The 25,216-nt window shown below is 40.8% G+C and overlaps 1 protein-coding gene across 1 annotated transcript in view; it reads right to left on the bottom strand.

Annotated features, from left to right (window-relative positions):
• Positions 1-15,524, bottom strand: part of FAM117B (family with sequence similarity 117 member B) — a 28,288-nt gene extending 12,764 nt beyond the window's left edge. The window contains exons 1-4 of the mRNA XM_068138320.1: positions 14,741-15,524; positions 7,177-7,328; positions 2,992-3,084; positions 2,356-2,472 (exon numbers count right to left, since the gene is read on the bottom strand). Of these exons, the coding sequence (XP_067994421.1) occupies positions 2,356-2,472; positions 2,992-3,084; positions 7,177-7,328; positions 14,741-15,344 (966 nt within the window). The 5' untranslated portion in view covers positions 15,345-15,524. The remainder of the gene's footprint in view (positions 1-2,355; positions 2,473-2,991; positions 3,085-7,176; positions 7,329-14,740) is intronic.
• Between the last annotated feature and the right edge of the window lie 9,692 nt (positions 15,525-25,216).

Genomic DNA, 25,216 nt, shown 5'->3' with positions numbered 1-25,216 from the left:
TACTCCTCGAACTCAGAAATCTTCATATGACCTTCTAGAGTCAACAAATGCAAGTTTCCTTCAAGATGGGAATGTAAAAAAACCCAAACTTCTGAATACTCTAATCACCAACTGCAAATGTTTCTACACAGTCCTTCCAACAAATCTTGAAGGAACTGAGCTGCTTTCCGAAAATTCTAGTTTAGCAGCTCCCTAGAAAAGAATGAGAAAGCCTAGGAACTTTGCACTTGATGCCTACAGTTACAGATTTTCAGTCTAAATGTCATTAATCTAAGCCTTTGTCTTCTCTTTTTGAAGACTTGTGCAACTTCCCCCCTTCAAAAGTAGCTCAACACAGCTGGCACAACATTGACCAAGAACAACAATGGTTTGTCTTGTAATACAATGCTGGAAAAGACGCTTTGTCTCTGTTTATATTTTTTAGTCTGTTTCACAAGCCAAAAACTAATTATCTGTTGTGCAACTCTAAAATTTGGCAGATTGCGAAAGACCCCCATATAAGAAGTAAAATTTGCCAAAAAGTAGTATATACATAATTACATGATTTGAGAGGGGAAAATATTTTTCAGAGTGGTAGCATCACTGTTCATTTAAAAAAATTAGAAATCACTAAGATTAGGTATGTTGAAGTGGCAATAGATTAGCATTCAGAAACCTACAGTTTTGTAGAATACCAAGCTAAATTTGTCACACTGAGTGTAAATCTACAGCAGTACCAAAGGATCTACACCAGAAGTTCCTCAGTGTATAGTTTTTTTCCCCCCTGAAATGCCTCAGCTGCCCATAGGTACAAAATCAGTCTTCAAACAAGTTGTACAAATTTGGATAAAATATCTTCAACTATTTTGACTTGCCTTTTTGTTACCAATTTTCATACACTTACTCCAAAACCCCTAGAAAAGAATTGTGCTATTTATTTGGTTCATTTTTACTTAATTGTTTTGGACTGTTCTGACTCGAGCTACGGCAGTCACTAAGATTAGCAGCATGCTACTCTGCATTCATACTTCAGTAAAGCAGAATAAATTGCAGGAATTCACACAAATTCGAACTGTTCTTCTGCTATACAGAAGAGGAAGAATATACAGTTTGTCTCAAGATCTCAGTTGCTTGAAGAATTCCTAAAGAGTGCATGTGTAGTTCTCATTTCTATTTTTTATTGCATCCTTTATCAGAATATCTAAGTACCTGTAGAGTAGAACTCATGATGCTGTCACAACAGCTTCCCCCCTGCCTAAACTATTCCCGGAAGGACGGAACAACAGAAAGGAAACTTTTCAGAAACAGTTTTCAGAACAATGCTAATTGCATTTCAGGAGTAACTTGGAATATGACTACATTTACAGAGAAGCTTCACAGCTGAAATACTCTCTCATTTCATAGAACTGACAATTCAACAGTTCTTTTCAATTACATTGACTTGCAAAACAATTGTGAGCCATTTGTTCTTTTTGTAACTGTTACAAATATATTTTTATGACATGCATACTTAAGATTATCAGTAGAGAAAAAAAATATTTTCTTCTGAAAAAATCACTGAATTTCCCTATTGCTTTTCTTAAAGCAAAAACAGACTTCAAAAAATAATCTGTGTCTAAAAGCCTAAAATTTTTCCCACCTGATATCAACTGAACTAAAATATTACCTACGTACCTGACCTATTTAAACACTCTTGAGTTAAAACTAAAGCTGCACTTAGAATATGTGGTTACCCCAACATCAAAATTTTTGAAGTGATTAATACTATTTGGAGTCTTCACATCGTGATAAATGACAGCGAAGGAAAAAAATCCTACAAAGGCTGAATGAAGCCATCAGAGTATAAACACTTAGAGTATGTAAAAAACCCTTTGAATAGCTTTCTGTCAGGTAAGCTCTTTCAATCAGTTCAGCATAGGACTAGACAAGTGCTATTGTTGAGCCACAAAATGTAATCACCAAAACCTGAAATTTATTTGAGGGCATCACTTTACCACCAGTTTTGGCTATGCCATATTCTACAGTCACATTCATAACTGTTACAGCAATGTGGAACAAAAAAAAAAGAAAAGAAAATATAATTTATGGGTTTATATTAAACTTATTGGTCATCATTTTGTAGAGTCTGCAGAATGCACTTTAAGAATCTTGCTTTAAGGAAGGATCTAACTATCTGAAGTTCCCAGAAAGAGGGAGTTCAAAGCTAATCCAGACAAGTAACAAAATTGAAATTGACCTATTTCGTAGAATTCACCTACAGCTACAACGTATTCAGCTATATGCTGTTTCTAAGTTCTCTTTAAGGCACATCACAACCCGGAAAGGAGTAAAAATTGCATTAGCTACCTACGACATCCCAAAACCACACATCCTTACCTGACTGTGGTTAATGGCTACGTGGTTACCATGAAATGGAGGATGATGTCTTTCTTTATCCCGATGATGCCTACTGCTGTGTTTGCTTCTCTGCAACTGCTGACGCAATTTTGCAATCTAAAAAAGGAAAAATTCACATTAGGTTTCACAAGATATATTCATGTACACACACAATTTCATCAATTTATTCTGTCACCTGGTTAAAATTCCCACAACATTCAAAATTATTGCCAGCACTAAATCAGATGCAAGGTCTTGCAAACCTAACATACTAGCTATCTCATCAGGTAAAGCCCAGAAGAAATCTCTGAAGGTCTAATGAAAGAATCTGAAATAAAGCTTGAAAGTAGTTTGGTCACTGCTGTATTTCCTCCTCTGACGATGAAGGTCGCGTGCACTTGACACTTTCTTTGGTGCCTATTCAGATTAAAAATTTTAATAGTCCTTCATTATTATATGAAAATTGTAATAGTCTTTCATTACTACATGAAATTAGTATCAAATGAACAGCAATTCCTTATTTTTACCTAACTCACCACCTGTATAATAAAACAAAGCAGTACAGTATTCATGACTTTCTGAAAACCCAGGCTAACTGCGTACCAGTAAAAAAATTTAATCCAAAACATTTCTGACCTCCTTGAGTTGCTCATTGCTGCCCCATGATGATGAACGTTTGTGCGAGCTTTTCTTCTTTTCTAAATATTCTTCCGCCCAGGCACTTTCTGTCTGCATCAAGAGGATTGCAGAATTAAAAAACAACTACTTCCTGGCAAAATATTTTGAGATCAATTAGAAGAGAGAACAGTGTTAGGATTCACTAGATTCAGAACAGCGAGTGAAAAGTAGTCACTTCTTAGAAGTCCTTCTGATTAGTAACATGAAAGCGTGGAGAAAAGCTATATAACTTTAGAAAAGAAACCAAATAAAAAACACAAACACACATGCCAAAAAAACAAACAAAAACCAGCCCACCAAATCTACTTTCAGATCTACTCTAATACAGGAATGTGCTACTTTCTCTTACAAATTAGTTTGCATAATGCAATATTAACAGTCAGACGCACCACAAGCTGCTATAGAGCTCTGGAGAACCAGAATGACTGCTGAATTTGGGGGAGATGTTATTTTATTCATGAGACATTATCGAGGGTAACTTGGTTGTAAGCCCTGTGAAAGCCTGCACCAGTACAGCTTCAAAATTCTGTTCTTGTTCACAAAAATGAGGAAAAGGCATATAAACACCTCAAGTATTGCAAAGCAGGGAATTAATTTATTAATGCCTCAAATTGTTGTCTCTGGCTAAGCAGAAAGCAACACAGGTAATACTAAGTTAGTTTCACTATACCAGCATTTACATCAACATTTAATAAAGAAACTTGCAAATACACTGTGGTGAAAAAGTTATCAGAAATTCAAAGCATCATTAAGATAAACTGTAATTAAGGTAACAAAATGTACTGGCAAGCTTCATGTACAGCTTATATTCCCACCTAATCATGTCCAGAATGCTTGCTATTTTAGTAAGTCTCCTCCCACTTACTCCCTGTGTTTTGCTTATATTACTTATTCTCAAGAAACACAGGCCCAATAGGCAGTAGACAAAAGATTTCTATTTCTCTAGATTCATAAAGTATGACTACTTGCTTATTAGCTGTTACCACTCCCATGCTTTTCCCTGTTCTAGAATTACGAACAGAAATGAGTTTAAGGCTAAATTTATCACAGATAGTAGAACACTTAAGAAAAAGTCTAATAGACAAAAACTTTGCAGTTGAACTTAATTTTTCTTTAGGAATTACACAAATACAGAGCAAATGTCTCATTTTAACTTGTATTTTGACATTTCAAACAACCACAGACAAATCCAAACTGGTTTGATTCAAAGGGAAAACACCTACCAGGTTACAGCTATTTTGACAGCACTTAAAACCAGTATTTGCATGTATGAATTCTAACCCGACCCTAGGACACTCAATAATACACTTAAATATTCTGCCTGTACATAATTCCGTCTGGCTTTACAGGCAGGTTTCATCAAAACTGTCAAAGCAGGAGTCTGATACACAGCCTCCACATGGCCTGGGATCTCTCCCAGTTCTCAGCTACAACCTATGGGCATCTCTATAAAGACCTGCAAACTGAAGTGCTATCTCTTCCCAGTCTGCTTCCTAAATGACTACTCCTCACGCCAGAAATCTGCAGAATCAAATTATCCTACTTACTCAACTTGAAAGTCTCTTATAGCTGAATAGATTCAATTTATGTTGCCTAAACTTTTGAAATGTCAATTTCACTTTAGACTTTGTGAAATCTGGAATTACACACTGAAGCCAGAATACCTTGTAAATGAAACATCATTCAAACACCACGTCTTCAGGAATGCTAAAAAAATGTAAATGGAGAGCCTACACTAACTATTGCAAATCACATTTTCAACTTGTCCCTAGCTCAAATGGTTGCTCTCAAGCACACCAGAAAGATTAAAAGCAACCATGTCTCATCACTGTCATATCAACACAAGTTTGGATGTACAGATGTATGTCTGTATCCCAAAGTTTTCCACTCATTTGATAAATTTTAAATTAGCAAGTACGAATATGTCATTCTATTTCCCTCAGCACTATGCCAACGTCAATCACCACTAAATATATTCATTCTGCAGAAATATTCAATATCCTTTACAGTCTTTTTATTAATCTTTGTGAATATGTTTCCCCTTATATCTGAAAGCCTCACTACCATAGCTGCTTGATGTGTCAGAACTGGAAGAAAAAGACAAAAGAAAAACATAAGCCAAACAGGAAAATATGCATTTTATAAAAGCCCAACCAAGACTCAGCTGAAACCAAAACTAAGACAACAGAGATCAACTGAATATATCAAATACTTTGGCAGTAGCATAGTGTGGTAGTTTGGCCCTGGCCTATGCCAGCCAAATGCCTACAAAGCCACTCTATCACTCCCCTTCTTAAATGGGCAGGGGAAAAAATATAACTAAAGCTAGTAATAAGATAGAATTAATTAGTAACAGTAATAAACAGAACCAATAGACCACGTGGAAGCAAAAGCAGAGAGACAAAGGGATGTTAGTCTCTACTTTCCATCATCAAGGAAAATGCACAGTCTTGGGAAGCAGGGCTCTAAGCTTGGTGGCTCCTTAGGAGAACAGATGCTCATGGACAAATTACCCCACTTCCTTATTTCACTTCATTCTTATATCTGAGCTGAAGTCATATGGCACAGAATACCCTTTTGGCCAGGCTGGGTCAGCTGGCTCAGCCATGTCCCCCCCCAAGATCGAGGAAATACTGGAAAGACACAGCCTAGATACTTATTCAACAGCAGCCAAAACACTGGTGCATTGTCAACTGCTACTGCAAAACACAGCAGTAGAAGGATGCTTTCCAGCTCAGCCAAACCAAATACACATAGACGTATAACTATATTGAAAAAAGTATCGTAAGAACTCCAATACCAAAACAAATGGCTAATGCACCCAACACTGGTTTAATTCTGCCCGTCAATTATGCCTTCTAATAGCCTAGCATGAATAGCAATTTCTTGTATAGCATAGGCCTTTTATATCAATATTCTCCTACTCTTAATATGTTTATCTTTTTCACCCCAACTTCTAAACATTTTTCTGATTCATTTCCCTGCACAGAAAGCTTGTTTATCACAGCTTTCCTTTCTTCACCAGTTTCTATATCTACACAAGCATATTACCCTTAAAATAAAACAAACCCACACCTTATACTTCAACTGACCAAGTCTTTGAACTGTGGTACTTTTCTACAGGTGGTGTGGATCTTGAGAAGGCCATACAATACAAATAGCATACGTATAGTAACAATCAACACTGCAGACCTATCTGCCCAATATCCAACACATTTTGAGTAGAAAGCACTGAAACATCGCCACACTTTTGTTATTGTTACCAAACCAAAGGCAGGCTCAAACCCAGTTATGTTCCACATGCTGTCAGTTTCTCCTCCAAGTATATTTTGCTTATGTTACTGGAATTGAAAGAGACACATTGCTGAAAGAATGCTCTAGGAAAAAGTGATTTAAAAATCTGATATGGCTCTTCCACTCTACAGGTTAGAGAAACCACTGCAAGACTGCATTTGCATAAGGTAAGTTGAAACACTAAAATATTTTACAGAAACATCCATCTTAAACAACATCTGTATAAAGTTGGATACCATTTAACAACAGCTCCCTGTAAGGGGAATAATAACACAACTGTCATAAGCATATAACTCTTGTAACACCAGTTTAATTCAACTGCTTGTTCAGTCTGTCTTTACGTGTGGCATAGGATTGAACTACTAAAGGCTCGTGAAATTTTGTCAAGTTGCTTAAGGTGAGTATTGAAGACTTTCACAATCAGAGAACAAAGAACAGCATGACAAAGGCCATAGTAACTTTTACACAGGCACTACACAAAGGTTTTTTTTTAACTCAGTTTTAAGACAGACATATATATAAAGATTCCTAAGTTCTCTTGTATAAATTTAAACTAATACTTAACACCAGTGTGATCTAGTGTGCTGTAAGAATGAAAAAACAGATGTGCAATACACCAGTGGTTTTCTGAGACAAAGAGGAGCTCTTAACAGATATTACAGTTGACATTTCTTAGAGAAGAACACAAATAATTCACATGCATAATAGCAAAGGTAGGATTCCTCCAATTTGAAAGTGAATATAAACTTACAAGTAAGAAATTAGAAGCAAATGTTTTCAAGGGAAAAATTTGTCTATTTAAATCCTGTATTCATATTTAAATACTTCAATTACAAAAATATACCCTACCTGTGTGGCTTTGTCTCTCATACATGGAACAGCTTGTCCATGATTATCACGAGGCCACTGTCCAGCCAGGTATGGAGCAGCAAGGGTATCCAGTGAGGAAGTCCGGCGAATAATACTGGAAGGGCTTGATGAAGGTGGTCTTGATTTGTCAGCTAGAATAAAAATACTTAATTAGGAAGAAAGCAAAACAGAGATCTTAATTGTTTGAATTGCTTATAATAAACCATATTAAATCAAAACTATTATGTTCTTAAGTATACAAGAAGATATTTTAAATACAGGAATTAAGTTTGCTTTTCCAGACTCTGTATAGTTTTAATAAGCAATGAAATATGCTTTTACAGTTGCCTTAAAACATGCTTATGTCACAAATGTTGCATTGGTACTTACACACCACCACTTATTCCCTCAAAGTTGTAACAGTCATTGGATTCTTAAATGAAGGCTTTTAAGAAATAAAAATAGCTAAGTTTCCTCATACACAAAAGCTAACAAAGAAAATACATACTCAACTTTCCCAATTTTAGTTTGTCCCACTATCCCTTTACCCTTCATCTACTTTAATTCAAAGGACACCATACATCAACGTGTTTTATTAACCATTCAGTATATGGTGTATGGCAGATTCATGAAGAATTAGATCCAAAAGTCAACTCTGATAAGCTAATGATTTACATTTTACAAGATAATGAAGACATCGCCTCCCTTCCCTGCTACTTGGTAACTATGCTGATGCCTGCCTGACACTATACCTTCTGGAACACCTTATTTTCAGTATTTACATCAATAGCACTTTTCAGAAGTTTATAGTATGTGGAATGCAACAAGGAAAGCTAAGGCCCTCTTACAATTAAATGTGCCAAAGGATGTGAAAGACAACAGTAAGAGCTTATTAATCAGTAAGAAAAGGAAGGCTAAGGAAAACGTGAGCCTACTGGTGAATAAAGTGGGTACCCTGGTGAAGAGAGGGAACAAAAGAAAATGGAGTTTGCTTCTGTCTTTGCTGCTAAGATCACCACCAGGAACCCCAGTCCCTGGAGGTAAGGTAGAAAGTATGGAGGTAGGAAGACTCTCCCTTAGTCAAGGAGGACTGGATTTGAGATCATCTGGGCAAGCTGGATACCCACAAATCCATAAGCCCAATTGGGATGCACCCATGAATGCTGAGGCAGATGGCCAGGGTTATTGCTAAGCTACTCTTCAGCTTTGAAAGGTCATGGAGGAGAGGTATCCAAGGACAGGAGAAAAGACAATGCCACTCCAAGACCCCACTTGGGTCTTCACTGATGACATGAATGAAGGAATGGAATGTACTCCCAGCAAGTTTGCTGATGATACAGAACTGGGAGGAGTGGCTGATAAATCAGAAGGTTGTGCTGCCATTCAGCAAGATGTGGACAGGCTGGAGAGTGGGCATGGACTGTAACACAGGAAATTCTACCTAGATGTAAGGAAAAACTTTTACACCTTTGCGGGTGACAGGGCACTGAACTATGAGAGCATGTAGGGTCTCCTTTGAAGATTTCCAAAACACACCTGGATGAATTCCTGTGCAACCTGATCTAGGTGAACTTACTTTAAGAAGGGGGAGGCTAGTCTAAATGATCCCCAGAGGTCCCTTTCAACTCCTTACCATTCCATGGTTCTGTATAATAACTTAGATACTAACAGGAATCCTTACTGAAAAAGGCTAAATACAATAAGCACAGGTAATAACATGAGAAAGAAGAATATAGTTAAGAACAAAAAGTTGCATCTATCCCATCTGTCAACATCTTAAAGTGGAAGAAGACTATACTGCCATCTAATAACTACTGTAAAGAAAGGTTCCTCAAAATAGTAACTGAGATCTGTTAAAGAGACTCACAAGTAGTGAAGATTCAGGGTTTAGAAACACACATACTCATACATTAGTTGTTACTAGCTATTCTAGATATAAAATGCAAGATCACAATGATCTAAGCTTTCCATCAATTCATCTACTCCATAAAGAACTGTATCTGAAAGGATTGTGTATTAACCTTACCTATAATGAATACAAAGGCCTAAAACAAATGGCTAGAATACAGCAAAAAACACAGAGATCAGATGGAAGATTTACAAGAGCACTGGAAAAACTCAAGCTGTATGTCCTTCCTGCCTTAGGATGAATTCTACATTATAAGTATAAATAACACAGCAATTAGTATTTTACATAAACTCATTTATAGTCAAAAGAAGTCATGACTGATTAGTGCCTGACTGCTAGTCAAAATAAGAACACTGACATCAGAAGTCCAGAATTCAATTTCTAAGCAGCTTCAATCTACTGAAGATACATAAATATTAATAAAACTTTTTAAGTACAAATTTCAGTAGTGTGGACATGTTAGTGTTTTAGAACACCAGTTTTCCAAATGTAAGTCTAATGACACTCTATACTAAGTATGCTTATGCAAATTTTGCGATAGAAATGTACACAGTCAAGCATGGTATTTCGATTCAACTACAAGGTAGTAATTATTAACACGATAATCCGCTACATTCACATAATGCAGACCAGAAATCTCACCTGTTTTATTACTTCTGCTAGTGCCAAAAATGGTAAAATCTGATGACTGAGCTCACAGCAGATATGCTATCAGGGAGTGGCAGCAAAGTCCTATTTTGTATTTCCCATATACTTAAGACATAAAACAATCCGAGAAATTCTGACTACTGCCATTACTGCAGAGTGCACCAAAGGGTCTGTTTGTATCAGTAGATTTCAAAACTATTTCTTTTGTCCATACCATTGGGAAATGTGACATGCTAATGCAATGTGTCATTCCTTAAAAATTACACTTGCTTCCAAACTTAAATCAAGCATGTCACTTGTCTTGGGAATAGCTGCGATACTCTCCCTATTTATTTTGCTTCTGAATTATTATTCTCCTGTTCAAGAAGCTTCTCTACCAAGGGGAAAGAGAAGAGATATGGAAAAAGGAAAAAAATTAAAAATCAGGAAGTGCATGTAGTCAGGCACATCATCTCCAAAGCCACTGGAGTAATCAGCTTCAAAACTGAAGCTGCAGAAACTATTATCCTCTCCCCTCCCCCACAAAACAAGTGTATAGTATTTTGCTGGATAAACAGAAAACTGAAGAGCCTGTTTACTATTTGAGTTCAAGGGAAGCTACTCATTGCAAGGCACAATGCACAAATACTCTCCTCTACTTAAAAAATTCCTTCAAGGAACTCCGTTTTCAGATTCTGCTGTTGACTTTCTGTTTACTTTCATTTAGATGGGGCAAAGATGTTTGGATACGTTTTTATTACTTTTCCACCTTCGCAACATGTCTTCCTGCAAAATGTCAATGTCTACTACACTACTCTTGCCATTTCACAACATTTCAATGGGAATGTATACAAGGTTTTCCTTGCACTCTCCTCTGCAGTACTTGAAGCAAGTGCTCAGCTGCTGTTTTTCCTTGATGTGACCTACATAACAAGAGATCTGCCTCCATAGAGAGAACAGTTACAACAGCTGTGTCTGATGAAAAACAATGGAGCTGTTTCATCAAATAGACGCTTCTTAAATATTAGATCTGTTTTAACTGGCCTGATTATCTCTTTAAACCAATATTTGTGATGAATGTCAACCCTCCTATCCATCACCACTGCTCTAAGTATATTTAGAAACAAAGTCCTTTTGCAATCTGGCTTCAAACAAAGCAAAATAATCGAACAAAACAAACAGAACATACACAATACAAATCAACAAAGTCTGTAACGTGGGAAAATAACAAGCATGTTACCACGTCTTCACATGTCATTGCAGTACAACTGACCCACAGCAGCTGCCACATGTAAACCAGTATCACACACACTTATTGCAATAGTGAAGTCAGGCACCTCTGAAGGCAGCTTAAGCTAAGACAGCCTAACAATGTGATGTGATTGAAGAGCAAAATGAAACAAATAAATAAATGCTTACCAATAAGTAACTGAAAGACAGGAAAGAGACCACTGACCTGGGAGATAGGAGACAGGTCTCAACATAAAATTCTTACAGCTATAATTACAACTGAAAATTAGTGTCAAAACATCTTTGATTCGGATACCTCAGAAACACACACACACAAAAAAAAGGAAGAGTGAAGGTCTTCTACATTTTAAGATTTTAAGAGACAAAACACTGGAAATTCATCTTTGAATTTTTCAGGAAAAAATTAGAACCAGTGTTAAAAGTGCAATAGAAGGATTACTGTTAAGTGTAACAATGAAGATGGATCTTATAGTCCTGTTGATATGTTTCTACATACTTGAAATGAAAATTCTGAGAAACAAACAACAACAAAAACAACTCCAAAGAAACATCTTCAAACAGACACAAGAGTGTAAAAGCAAACTAGCAAGCAGCAGGAAGAGCAGATGACAGCAATGACCTCACAAAATTCCCTGATAGTGTTCCAACCAGAGCTTTTTTATACAGGTAGGATATTCAAAAAAGTGCAAACGAGTATGACCCAACTAGCTTCTCTGCCACCCTTGCATACAGCTGACCTTTTTGTTGTGTTTCAGTCAGGCTTTTCCTCAGAAAGGGCATTCAGGGGATCTCTCCCATGGCTGACTGTCTTCTCCCCAAACTCAAACAATACACCTCAGGGAATTCACCTACTTTTTCATGTTTTGTTGAAAGTATTCAACAAAGAACAAACATGCAGTATAGCACATATACTCTGTTTGGAAGACAATCCTGGCTATCATTGTTACATAAATGTACAAGAACTACTCACACTTTTGCTTCTAGTAATTCAAAACACTCCCTGTGTAGAATTACTGAATTAATGTTGTTATACAAAACCAAACCTCAGAAAGCTCAAGACGTTCAAATAACTTAGTTACAGTGAATGAAAACACTTTAAATCCAAATAACTTCCCCCAAACAGATGGCCACAAGAAACCTGAAGTATGATGCTGCAAAATTCACTTTATGTGTACCATTTGTTAAACAGCTTAGGTAAGCAAAGCAAGCATTTAACAGTAGAGAGTCTTCTGTACTCTCTTACCATACATTAAAGTCTCACAACTAGTGCAAAACCTTGATAGTTAATTTGGACAGCTGTGCAGCTATTATTGTCACTCACCAAATAATCAAAATAAATTCTGCAGTGAAAACTAATGTGGTAATGGAATTCCATTCCTTCTCCCTAGTGCGAAGAAGGGTTCACATCTCTAAGACTTTCCAAAATATTGTTATAGCAATTTTAATCATTTCCTTGCACATGAGTAGGCTTTAATATTACTCTTGGATGGACTATTCTAAACAATTAAAGCCCATCATAGCTTCAGATTAACTGATTATTCTCCTTAACCTTCAGAGTCTAATCATGCAATACAGTCAATGGGAACACACTAGAAAGCTCATCATCCAGTAGAGAAATGTCTCTCAACCTCAGGTCACCTGAAAGGGTCAGTAAACAACTGCTATAGCTCTGGTCTTGACTGTCTTGTTTACACAGTCTAGTGCATTATAACGTTTTTGAGTTAACTGTTCCAAGATTATGTGTTTTATAGAAGAGCACAAATACCAAGATTACACTTGATCTTTACTCAGTAGATAAACCATGATAAAAATAACAACAAAGATAAAGCATACATGTCTCTGTATCATTTTGCAACAACCTACTAGTAAGCTCCATGTTCTCAGCTATCACCAAGCTTTCTCATCTAGATGAATTACAAACTTACATTAATTCAATCTCTACCAAGCACTGGACTACACAATACAAATGCTAAGCAATATCAAACAGGTTTATTTTGCATTTGGGGCCAATACAACTACTGCTTTGAAAGTTAAACACATATAAGGAATTAGACACTATTTTCACACATCTTGTAAAAAGCAAGTGGAGCAATCTTAACACAGTTTCTTTCTACATGACAATTCTTAAACCCAATAAAGAAATGAGCATGGTTTCAAAAGGCTTCTATGCAATGACCTGAAGACAGCACAATTTTTCCACCCCAAGTGGTCTGATATGGGCATCTTGAGCAAGAGTTTCTATAAAGTTCACAGGAAGAAAATAAGAGTTTGTGATGTGTTAAGACTTTCAAATTACTGATTAACAAGAATCTCAAATGAAGAACACAGTCCTCAAATCAAAACCTCTGAATATAAACTCCACATTACTTTCATGAGGAAAGCAGAAAATCCAATTCAGGACCTAAATGCCTTTGTAGCACTGCCCTCTTACACTGCAAACAAGCAGACATATGGTAACCTTGAAGTAACATCTGAATAAAGAAGAAGAAAAAAATTTAAGTCACACTGGCATTAGCGTAAGTACCATACCAATTAGTTACAACTTTCTAATTTGGCAGCACCATTCCCAAGAGCAAGAATAGAAAAGAATTAAAAAAACCCAACATGGTAGTCCGGTTATAATAATTTATTTTAGGACAGAGGAGTAACCTTAGGGGAAGCAGAATTGTAAAACGGGACTGTGTTCTGCATGTTAGTCCACATATTAGTCAGCTTCATTGTGTAGAGTACCACATGCAATTCCATGGTATTTCAGAAGTCACGGGTTTTTTTTCCAGATTTGAGGTCATTAACACAAAGGATCAGTCATACATTTTGAGTAAACTTCTATCCCCGTAAAAAAAGGGATCTTATATTTATTACCTTCAAACAGGGGCCACATACTGCTCAAGTTTCAGGTATCCCTCCAAGTATGTTTTAACTATTAAAAAACGTTAAAAGGCAGTTTGTGACAAAATGTACACTGATCCCACACTTTTCTATCTTGGCTGTTGTGCTTGTCATCACTTTCAAGTTCACAAAACCTGGTGCAGAGCTCATGATGAAAGTAATTGCTAAGATACATATTGAATACATTCTGTCCTACATCTATATACAATGTCTATAATGATAGCTATTTTTTTAATCCCACAGACACAGATCAAAACAACATACCATTTGGCACGAGATGCAAAGAGATATGAAGGCTTCACTACAGCTTCCAAACACCAAATTCATTATAAACTTGTATTGAAGTATTTTAAGTACCTCTCCCACACCACTGACTCTCTCTCACCTGCAAACCTTTGGCACTACTTGCAGAAGTGCTACAAGGAGTGGCTACAATTCCTCACACAGCATGCTTGGCTTTCTCTGTTCCTCTTCTACAAGCCAGAAGCAACAGAGCAGTAACAGAAGCCGTAAGCTCTTCACCACACAGAAACCTTCAAGTGCTGCCACCAGCTCGGAGACAAGACTGGGCATAGCGTCTCTCTCTACCTCTCTCCTCAGGAGTATGGCGCGCCCGGCGGCACATCACCGGCGAAGGCCACCTCTGATCCCAGACCTGCCAACGCGCAAAGCGCTGCCCGAAACTCGGCCACACCAAGGCACCTAGCCCAGCCGCCCGGGAACTGTCCTTTGCTGCTGGGCACAGCCCCCGCTCGGCGACCCAGGTAACGCTCTGGCCGCGAGCCTTCCCGTCCTCTCCGGGAGCGGCAGCGCGCGTGCACCTCCCGCCAGCAACGGGCGGGCAGCAGGTGCGCTGCGGGGACAGGGTGACAGCACAGGAGCGCTCACCTTTGCAGACAGGGGAGCTGGGGCTCTTCCTCTCCGGGGAGCTCCTGCCTTGCTCCGGCGACTGCCGCCGGTGCCGAACTCTACCAGTCGCTGTAGCGCTGCCCTCCGGCAACGGAGACACCGGAGAAGAGCAGGGTGAGAGCCCGCAGCCCAGCGGCGGCGGGGGAGGAGGGGGTGGTAAGTGGTGGGGCCGCGGAGGACTTCCCCGGGGCCCGCCAGCACGCGTGGGGCTGTCCCGCGAAGAGGCGGCGGAGGCCGCTGAAGCGGCGGCGCTGCTTCCCCCTCCCCCCGGCGTCTGCGTGGCCATGGCGGAGCCGCCGCGCCCGCTGTTGCCTCCGCCGGTGGGCGCCGCGCGCGTGGGGCTAATACTACGCGAGGCGGGCGCCGCGCGTGGGAGACTCCCGCCCGGAGCGCTCGTGCCGCCGCCGCCGCTCCTCGTGGGACTGCCATGTTGCTGCTGCTTGAGCTGGAAGGGCACCGTGGCCCGCATGGGCTGGAGGCGGCTGCCCGCTCCCATTCCGCCACCTGCCGCCGCCGCGCCTCCTCCCCCCAAGGAGGTGGCCGGAATCGGGGAGCCGTTGCGCCTCACGCGCTGGTGGGACATTGCCCGTTGGGAGCCGGGGCTCGCTGAAGGCCTCGCTGAAGGCCGTCGGTGACGGGGAAGCAAGAGAAAAGCGGGAGGCACAGGCAGATCCTCGCGGAGGTCCAACGCCTCAGGCGGCAGTGGCCACGTCCCCTCCTCGCCGCCGTACCCTGGCAGAGCGACGCGCGCTACCTCCGCAGCCTCCGTGCGCCTCATCAACAATAGTGCCCCTACCGCCCGCGCCGCCCCCCGCGCCCTCCCATTGGGCGCGCTGCCGCTCGGTTTGCGCATCTACGGCGCGCCCATTGGCTGCGGAGCACACTCCTGAATGGCCAGGCCTAAGTGGGGAGCGTGAGGTGGCCGGGCTTAAAGTAACAAGCGGCCAGCAGCGGCGCTCTCCGCGGTTGGGGAGAGAGGCAAGGCACGACAATATCAGCAGCCGCCCTTGGCCCGAAGCCACCCCTCGTCTCTGCAGGACAAAGCGGGACCGCAATCCTATCCCCGAGTAGCGAGTCAGGCACCAGACATGTTTTGGGGGTCCGTGAGACCACGCCTCGCTTTTCCGCGTCCCGCTGCAGTGCCCGGACTAGGCGAGGTGGCCATGGTCACGTGGAAGCCGGGTACCCGGCAGGGATGGCGGCTGCAGTGCGCCCTGTCTAGCAGCCTGGCCCAAGAATACGGTTGCACGTTAAAAGTGGAGCTGCTCAATTATTTTAAGTCGTTGGAGAGGACGAGGTTAGGCTAAGCAGCGGTTCAGCCAATTGCTTTGCCCCCAGCTTAGCGTTACCGATGATTGCACCAGATAGATCGCTAATATCCAGGCAGACTTGACCCCCTTTTCCGGTAATTGCTGTTTACTCTCCATTAGATTAGTTGCATCTTCAATCTTTCAAAAATACTCGTTAATTGCCTGCATCCTCTTAACCTGATTTATGCGTCACAGAAGCGAACACATGCATGAAATAGGCCTTACTTAGTTCCTGTGTTTGTATTGCTTAGATGCAAGGTAAGCACAATTAATTGCATTCAAGACTTGACGGAATCAATAAATCCTCTTTCTTGTCTTTATTGCAAATGCCTGTTCAGGGCTGCTATAACTAGCCCAAATTCTTTTCAACAGTCCTCTGTAAGTTGCACATTGCAATTGAATACTATTGCTATGATACAAATAATGTGACAAGAAACTGTACCATTTTGTTTTTTCTTCAGCTTGGCTGTACTCGAGTTTGATTGTTTTCTCCTTTCTCTTTTGCTATTACCAAATTAACCCTACAAGTTTAAAAGCCCAAACTTACTCTTTGAACAGCTCCATCGCTGTGGTTGATGAATTAACAAACCTGAAAAACGACTCTGCGCAGGCCCTTTTTAACAGTGGCTGGGCATCGGTCTACCTACAGCCTTGGAGATTAAAGCTCTTGTTAGAGTCAGGAGCTTCTTATGAGAAATTAGAGTGGAAAAAGAGAACAGGATGGATGTGTTTCTGGTGATGAGGTTGTCATGAAGTTAGCTCTTGCGTTCTGGATTAGTTACTTTCTTCTGAAGCACAATTATGCTTGCCCACAGGTACTGTAAATGCTAGTTATATGACCTGCAAGATAGCTGGATGGGTCAGCCAAAAGTGGCTACAAGAGGCTGTGCCCGGTCTTGAGAATTGTTCTGAGGATCCATATCAAGGGAAGGCACCAGAAGCCTAGCTGATCACCATCCTATTATACCCCTTTCTTAAAGTGTGCAGTTTAATGAAGTCACTTCTCAGTCCTTTTCTCGTAGCCATCACAAGCACTGCTGGTAAAATGTGGCAAAACATGAAAATACCAGATAACCCACTTAATTAGTGAAACATCTAGGTGATGGTGCTCTCCTCCCCAGGAATGGCTTAAGAGGCAGAGAACAGTATGGGCTGTGTACTGCCAGCACAGGAGGTGAATGGAACTTGTAATTCCCTTGGTGACTCCATGTATATGTTGAAAAAGGGACCCTGAACTTCATAATGTTCCACAGGAAAATGCTCAGGATTTAGAAAACCAGCACACTGGCATGTCTGGAGCAATAAATGGAACCTGTCTGCTGCTTTTTTGACAGCCCAGAACTAAAGCAGATTAACCTATGCAGCATTTATTTTGCTTCTCTGCTGCAGTTTTCAGTCATGAGCAGAAGATGCAATCTGCAATCTTCTTTGCAGTTCTTCCTGCTGTGACAGCACCCACTGCCAGTTGCTCATCAGGCTTTCATCACTTGGACAATTTATCCTCCCCAGAAATACTGGGATTATTTGGAACCAGTGTGCCATGAAGATATTTTGATAATATTTTAAATATTCTAAACACATTCTAATTCCTGTTACTGTTTTGAAGGGGACAACAAGTAAAGGTATTGATTCCTATTTGTTTGCATGAGGCATGTTATGGAGCCAAGTCATGGCTTTGAATGCAGGAGATAGCTGTGACAATTATAGTACTTCCTACGTTATTGTCACACTGCAAAAATGGCACTGTTCCACATTTTATTGTGAGAACATAAAGTAAAGCATTTCTGTATACTGCTCATCAGCAGTTGTATTGCTTTACACGCATTAGACATGAAAGCTCAACACATAAAGTCAGACCTAGTCAAACACCATGCACTTCATATGTTTATTTGTTTAAGCTGTAACAAATATGTTACAACAAAATCTTGCTCCGACACCTTATGGAAATTAAAACAACTAAAACAGGATTATTAATTACTTGAAAATAGTTTTCAAAAGCATTTTTAATTACACAAACAACAACAACAACTAAAAAAACCCCAAACAAACAAACCCCACCTTCATCCCTGAATAAATTGGATCTAGATCCCCTTTAGATTCTGCTTGTATCTGACATTTCTCCTGTCTCTGGGTTTGTTTCACTGTCACACTCCTTACTGCTATCAGATTTTGCCAGATGCTGCGCAGGCCAACTTTGAATAACACACATATGGTTTCATGTGGAACTTTTAGGGTGCGTTTTCTTTACATCCATGATGCCCTTACTCTGGCCATAACACCTAACAGTATGGTGCTAACAGTTATCCAAAAAATAAGAATGAAACTCATCATAGAGGCTGTGAGTCTTCTATAAGTACAACTTGAGCCTACCTTTTAGTGACCTCAGACATTTTAATGACCCCAAACTCACTGGAGTGAGGTCTGATCCCACACATACAGGATCCATCTCTTCATCCTCAGCTCCTCTCTACTGGGTGATTTTAGCAATCCATTTGTCCACGTGAGCTGAGCTGATACTCATATACTCACATACCACATTGAAGGACCAGCCCTGGGAGGTGATGAGCACTCCAGCCTCACACTGTAACCCCAAATGAAAAGTAGAGAAAGCCAGGTCAGAGAGGTTTAACTAACTTCACAGGCCTGAATCCCAGTGTGCGTCCATCAAAATAACCAATACTTTGAGAGTTTTGTTATGCCAAGGATTGAAGGTTTATGAGTAGAACCAGTCACTACTCATAGTTACATATATATGAAAAAGGTATTAAAAAGAATAATTAAAAAATAATTTAAAATAATAATTAAAAATAAAGGTATTAAAATAATAGTAATAATAGCCAATCTTATGGAAAATTACTATACTCCAAGTAGCTTCAAATGTTCTTGTCTTATTCCAAAATTATATTCACACAAAGCAGCACATATAAAGGAGCAGTCTACTGCCTGAAATGTATTTCTTTTTACCTACAGTTCTTGCAAGTAATATTGAAGGTTGAAAGACTAAAATTCTCTGAGTCTAATCTAAACATTAGATTATGCCCCAGGATGTTTCATTGCATTTCTGATCTCTCCCCTGTAAAGTGAATTTGTTTGTTTGTGTGGGTTGTTCAACATCAGCAGGCAAAAAAAGACATTAAAAAATAATTAGGACAAATATAATAGAATTTGCTTCACACAAAACCTGTAAGATCCTAGTCAATATTCCAGAATATCTGGGGGATTTGAGGAGGCAAGCAGATTGAAACAAGGCATTAAGATTAAAGCAATAAAAAACAACAGATGGGACCTTGGACATAAATCAAAATACATGAGATAAGCAAAAGACAACTTACAGCAAAATGCATTCCTGCCACGTTTTATGAAGTACAATATTTAAGAAAAGTTGTCATATAAACAATATCCTGAGGCTTCAGTGCCTCACTAGTGTTAACATGGTTTTGACAGAAAATAGCCTGTTCCTTAATGCAGTATTTTACGGTGGACAGGCTCGAGAGGGTGTTTCACACTGCTTTTATGGCACACACAATTACCTGGGCCAAGTATGAGGTTAATTTCGTCAGAAGCCAGTGCTAAGTTCACCTACACACAGCATGTTTTTCCACAAATACAGATCAATTTTCTGAATGCATGTTTAATGACAGCAGCAACACTAAGCAATAACCTTACAGTGTCCAGCTGCTGAGGGACAGGGGCAACTCAAGTCAAGATTATTTCTTGTCAACTGACAGTGGCTGCAATGGGTTTTAGGTTCTCTTGAGGGAATAGAATGAGCAGCAGTAAAGGTACATTGTCCACCATATTTCTGAATCTTTGGGTTTGAAACCATTGAAAGAAGTGGCCTTGTTAATTTAAAAAAGAGAGCTTAATGTCCCCAGGTATCCTGCAAGAAAGACGCTGAATGACAATTTGCATATAATCCTTTCAACAATAAAACTTCACATCCTTTTAGGAAGCACGTAATTTTTCTTTAAATTTATCTTCCAAAAGCACATATTTACAGAGCTGGCAAATATAGTACAGAGGTTTGCCCATACCTGTGTTTAAGAGATATAACATTTCTATATTTCTGTTCTCAGGACAGAAGAATGTGTACAAACTACAGAAGGAAACTCTTGATTTACAAACATTAAACACTGATTGCTCCCACAAGCCACTGTTACAATTTTGGTCCTGTGAGTATAATGAAAACATACACTGTAAAATAAATATTTTAATTGTTGACATTAATTTGATAAATTACAGTATTTTAGTAATGTAGATTTTATGGCCATATTATAGGATGATAAACATACTTTATATGTGATGAACAGGCATGTAACTATAGACACGTTTCACTTAAGAGGGCAGAGAAGAATGTTGTTCCTTCTGATTCAGGCCTAAAACTTTGTATTACTTCTGTTTGTTTTTGTAACATTTAGAAAAACTAAAGAGATTGTGAGAAGTACATTGGCATGGCTTATTCATTCACTGAAAGGCAGTGACAAAATTATTTTGCTTCTCTTTCCATATATATATATATATACACACACATGCCCTGTAGTTTAACTTCAGCAGAGCGTGTGATGAGATGGGAGCATGGGATTCTCTGCTTTGGGAAAACATCTTGGAGATGTTCTGGAGCATTCTGGATCCTCCTTACCATGGGACAAGGGGAGCTTTGAACTAGTTTAGCTATATCTCAACTACACAACATGTTGTCTTCATTGCATCATCCTCATGCATTGCACCTCACACTCAGCCTGACTTTGCCTCTGGCAGAGCCAAAGAGCTATCACTGAGAGGATGTGATCTTTGAAAAGACGACTGCGTTTAGCAACCAAGACATCATGCAGTGCTCAGCCAGAGTATCAGGCTCACTGTGCTCAGCAGGAGCATCTCCAGCAGTTAAGGCTTGCATAGCTCAGCTGATACTTCATAGTAGGAAGCCTGCAGACTCTCTCTTATCCTTGGAGTAGAGACCAGTAAATAACAGAATCACAGAATGTTAGAGGTTGAAAGGGACCCCCAGAGATCATCAAATCAAACCTTCCTGCCAAAGCAGGATCATCTAGGACAGGCTGCATAGGAATGTGTCCAGGTGTGTTTTTGAAAGTCTCTAAAGAAGGAGACTCCACAACCTCTCTGGGCAGCCTGTTCCAGTGCCCTGTCACCCTCACTGTAAAGAAGTGTTGAGGTGGAATCTCCTGTGTTCTATCTTGTACCCCTTGTTCCTTGTCCTATCACTGGGCACTACCAAAAAGACACTATTGATCACCTTCATCTTGACACCCATCCTCAGATATTGACATTGATAAGATCCCTCATTGATAAGATCTTTGGACTAGGACTACTTGGGGTCTTTTCCAAGAAGCCTCAACATTCTGCCCAAAGCAGCAGGGTTGTGGAGTGGTAATGGGAGGAAGGTGATGTGGATGTGCTTGCAATCTATTTGGCTTCTCACAGAAACCCTTTTGCTACAGGGTAAACAGCAGCATGACAGCCACTCTGAACTGCTTGCTGGGCTATGCCCTTCTCTCCCAAGAAGAGTGGCAACCACCTAAGCACATTTGCCTCATGCTGCATGCTGAGGAAAAACTCAATGTGCAAGTGCTGCTGTTCAGCTCTGCCATACATCAGCAGAGCCAGATGGCATCCCACCAGGGGTGGATCATGAACCAGCCTGCCCTTTCTCCTGCTTCCTACTATCCCTCTCTTAGCAGAATTCAGTTCCTCTGCCAGCCTCCTGCACCCTAACTGGAAACAGTTCCAGAAACAAGGCTTCCCAACCCTGCAGCTTGCTGGTTTGCAACAGAAGAGACCCTCTAGGTACCTCCTGTGGCTGGCTGCTATGCTAGGATTTACACATTACACGCGTTTTTGATACCACTGCTTGCTACTGTTTGGCTAGAAATTCCTCATGTCTCCTCATAGTCTCAGTTCGTGGCTTACATAAGCAGATGGGAACTTTTGCTTGCCTGTGTCTTAAAACCATATTTCTACCCCTCATGATCCCAAGGTAAAGCTGGTTTTCCAGAAGCAAATAAATAAAATTAGCCTGCTTAATAGTGTTTTTTAGCTGGTGGTTTTGAGGGTTGCTTCAGAATTTTTAATGGTCCTGCAAGAAAATTCTTGGCATGGCAACAGAAATGCAGGTTTCCAATAAATACTTTCCCTTTCACCAGAAATCCTGCAAGGCCTCCCTCCTGCAGGAGATTCTCTGGCCACCCATATGTGCCTTAGCTCCAGCAGCAACACCTACCTTATGGGATAGAGTAAAACCTACAACTTGCTGTAATGGTTTGAGTCTGATTTTTTAACTAATTCAGAGACCTGCAGGTGCTAGAATTTCCTATTTACAACATATCTGCAGGGATCAATTATTATCTTTCCAATAAGAGAAAAGGGTGAAAGGGAGAAGGAGATTGAGAAAAGAGGCATGATTTCAATATTATGGCAGACTTGAGAAATGCCAGTCACTGCAAAAAAACATACAGACTGTCAGCAACAAAACTGGGAACAGAGCACAAAGTAACCTCACCTGATGTAACTGTCTTTCTGCTCATTCTTGCACCATGTGGCATAAACTTCTCATTAACAAAGGTTACACTAAGTGACAGGGGAAAGCAAAAAAGCCTGTACCATGCCTAGGAGCTGCTTGCAGGCCTGTTGCAAGCAGTGACACTACTAAAATGAGCTGCGCAATTTCTGTACCCTCATTATCACAGTGCCCTACATTATCCTTCCCTATTAGCAGCTGGCTGGAATAACACAGAAACAGGCCCAAAGACAAATGCTGAGTCCTACTGTGTTGCTGATGTCTACCCTCCCTTCATGCTCTTTCCCCTTCCTCAAATCCACCTCATGCAACTGAGACGCTGCCCACTGGTTTTTGCCCATCATCTGCTTAAATGATGCCTCTTCTATACTGGGTGTATGTCCTAATTCTCAAAAGGTGCTTGGACTTGATAGAGGGTCTTGGGAAGCTCCTGTCCTTTCCTTTAGGAATTAAAATGTACCTGGACCTTTCCAACCTTCCTTAACATTTTCCATTTCCATTTCCCCATCTTTATTGATGATCTGGATGAGGGCATTGAGTCCATCATCAGTAAATTTGCTGATGACACCAAGCTGGGGACAGGAGTTGATCTGCTGGAGGGTAGAGAGGCTCTGCAGAGGGACCTCGACAGGCTGGGCAGATGGGCAGAGTCCAACGGCATGAGATTTAACACATCCAAGTGCCGGGTTCTGCACATTGGCCACAACAACCCCAGGCAGTGCTGAGAGCAGCCAGCAGAGCAGGACCTGGGGGTACTGGTCGATGGGAGGCTGAATATTAGCCTGCAGTGTGCCCAGGCAGCCAAGAGGGCCAATGGCATCCTGGCCTGCATCAGGAACAGTGTGGCCAGCAGGAGCAGGGAGGTCATTCTGCCCCTGTACACTGCACTGGTTAGGCCGCACCTCGAGTACTGTGTCCAGTTCTGGGCCCCTCAGTTTAGGAAGGATGTTGACTTGCTGGAACGAGTCCAGAGAAGGGCAATGAAGTTAGTGAGGGGCTTGGAACACAAGCCCTATGAGGAGAGACTGAGGGAGCTGGGGTTGCTCAGTCTGGAGAAGAGGAGACTCAGGGGTAACCTTATCACTCTCTACAACTACCTGAAGGGAGGTTGTAGACAGGCGGATGATGGTCTCTTCTCCCAGGCAGCCAGTACCAGAACAGGAGGACACAGTCTCAGGCTGCGCCAGGGGAGGTTCAGGCTGGATGTTAGGAAGAAGTTCTGTACAGAAAGAGTGATTGCCCATTGGAATGGGCTGCCCAGGGAGGTGGTGGAGTCGCTGTCATTGGAGGTGTTCAGGAGCAGACTTGATGGGGTGCTTGGTGCCATGGGTTAGCTGTTTAGGTGGGTTGGATTGGTTGATGGGTTGGACGCGATGATCTTGAAGGTCTCTTCCAACCTGGTTTGGTCTATTCTATTCTATTCTATCTAGAAATGCCATTTGTTCAGACACTGCATAGTAAATATGGACTTGCTTTCCTTAGTCATCTTCCACAGATCAGCTGTTATCAAGAAGAATTATTTGTTGTCTTTGTAAAAGAGTCATGAGTGATCCCCAAAGCATGACTTCAGCTCATATCACCATTTGTGGATTTCTCACAGACCTTCCCTGTTGTACTAAGAGCTGAAAGAAGGTCCCCTGCCATACAAGCAGAAAACCCAGGTGTGCCATTTAAATTCTAGGGATGAAAACATTCAAAGTCCTCATTGGGTGGAGAGTGACAACCTTTCAGGATAACATGAAAAGTTGAATTTATAGAGATAAAAACATTTTGGTATAGTTGAGTTTTCCTGCCTGTGAAAAATTAACCTTCTTATCCAATAGAATGTGCTTTGGGTCATGGTAGTGAGCAGATGTCTATAATCTCCTGCACATGGAGAATTTCCATAACACCAGAATTAATAAAAAGGAAATGGGGGAAAAAACCTTGAATGGAAACAAATGGAAGACTGACATAGCTGTGTTCCACAAAGTGCATTCTGCAGCTGCATCACTGCTCTGGAAGAAAGGGGAATATAATTATTGTTATTGTACTTTCATTTCCCATTAACAAAGCAAAAGCTGAATAAAAGTTGCTGTCAGTTCTGCAAACTCACCTAGGGTGAATTCTATTTCCTCATCCAGATCATTGATAAAGATAACTGGTCCCAGTACTGAGCCCTGTGGAACACCAAGGGATCTTAGCTAGTGTTTGCATGAAAGGGAAAGGAAGATGGAGCTTGTTTCTTATTTAAAGGGAAGATGTAATATTTTGCTTCTAGTCAGAAAGGGTCCCATTCCTGGGACACTTTTGCATTCATTTCCCTCTGTTCTCTACATGGACAAGCGTCCATGAGCTAAAACCTCAGCATCTTGCTGCCTGCCTCAGTAGTGGTCAGGCCATGGAGCACAAACTCCATCAATGAGATGAGAAAGGTAAGACCAAATGAAGTGCCACCTGTGTATGGGGTGTATCTACCATTTGTATGGTGGTGATTCCAGTTAATGACTCAGCTTCAAGTTCCCCACAAGCATGACCAAATAAAGGGAAAGTGGAGGAAAGGAGGCTGCAGTGGAGGAAAAAACCTGTCTCTTCCCAGCACCTTAACTTCAGGAGGCACAGCAGGCAAAC

This window comes from Melanerpes formicivorus, unplaced genomic scaffold (genome assembly GCF_026170545.1).
Source record: "Melanerpes formicivorus ecotype bairdi unplaced genomic scaffold, bMelFor1.0.p_v2 SCAF_5, whole genome shotgun sequence".
Classification (NCBI taxonomy): domain Eukaryota; kingdom Metazoa; phylum Chordata; class Aves; order Piciformes; family Picidae; genus Melanerpes; species Melanerpes formicivorus.
This window is presented reverse-complemented; position numbering and strand designations above follow the sequence as displayed.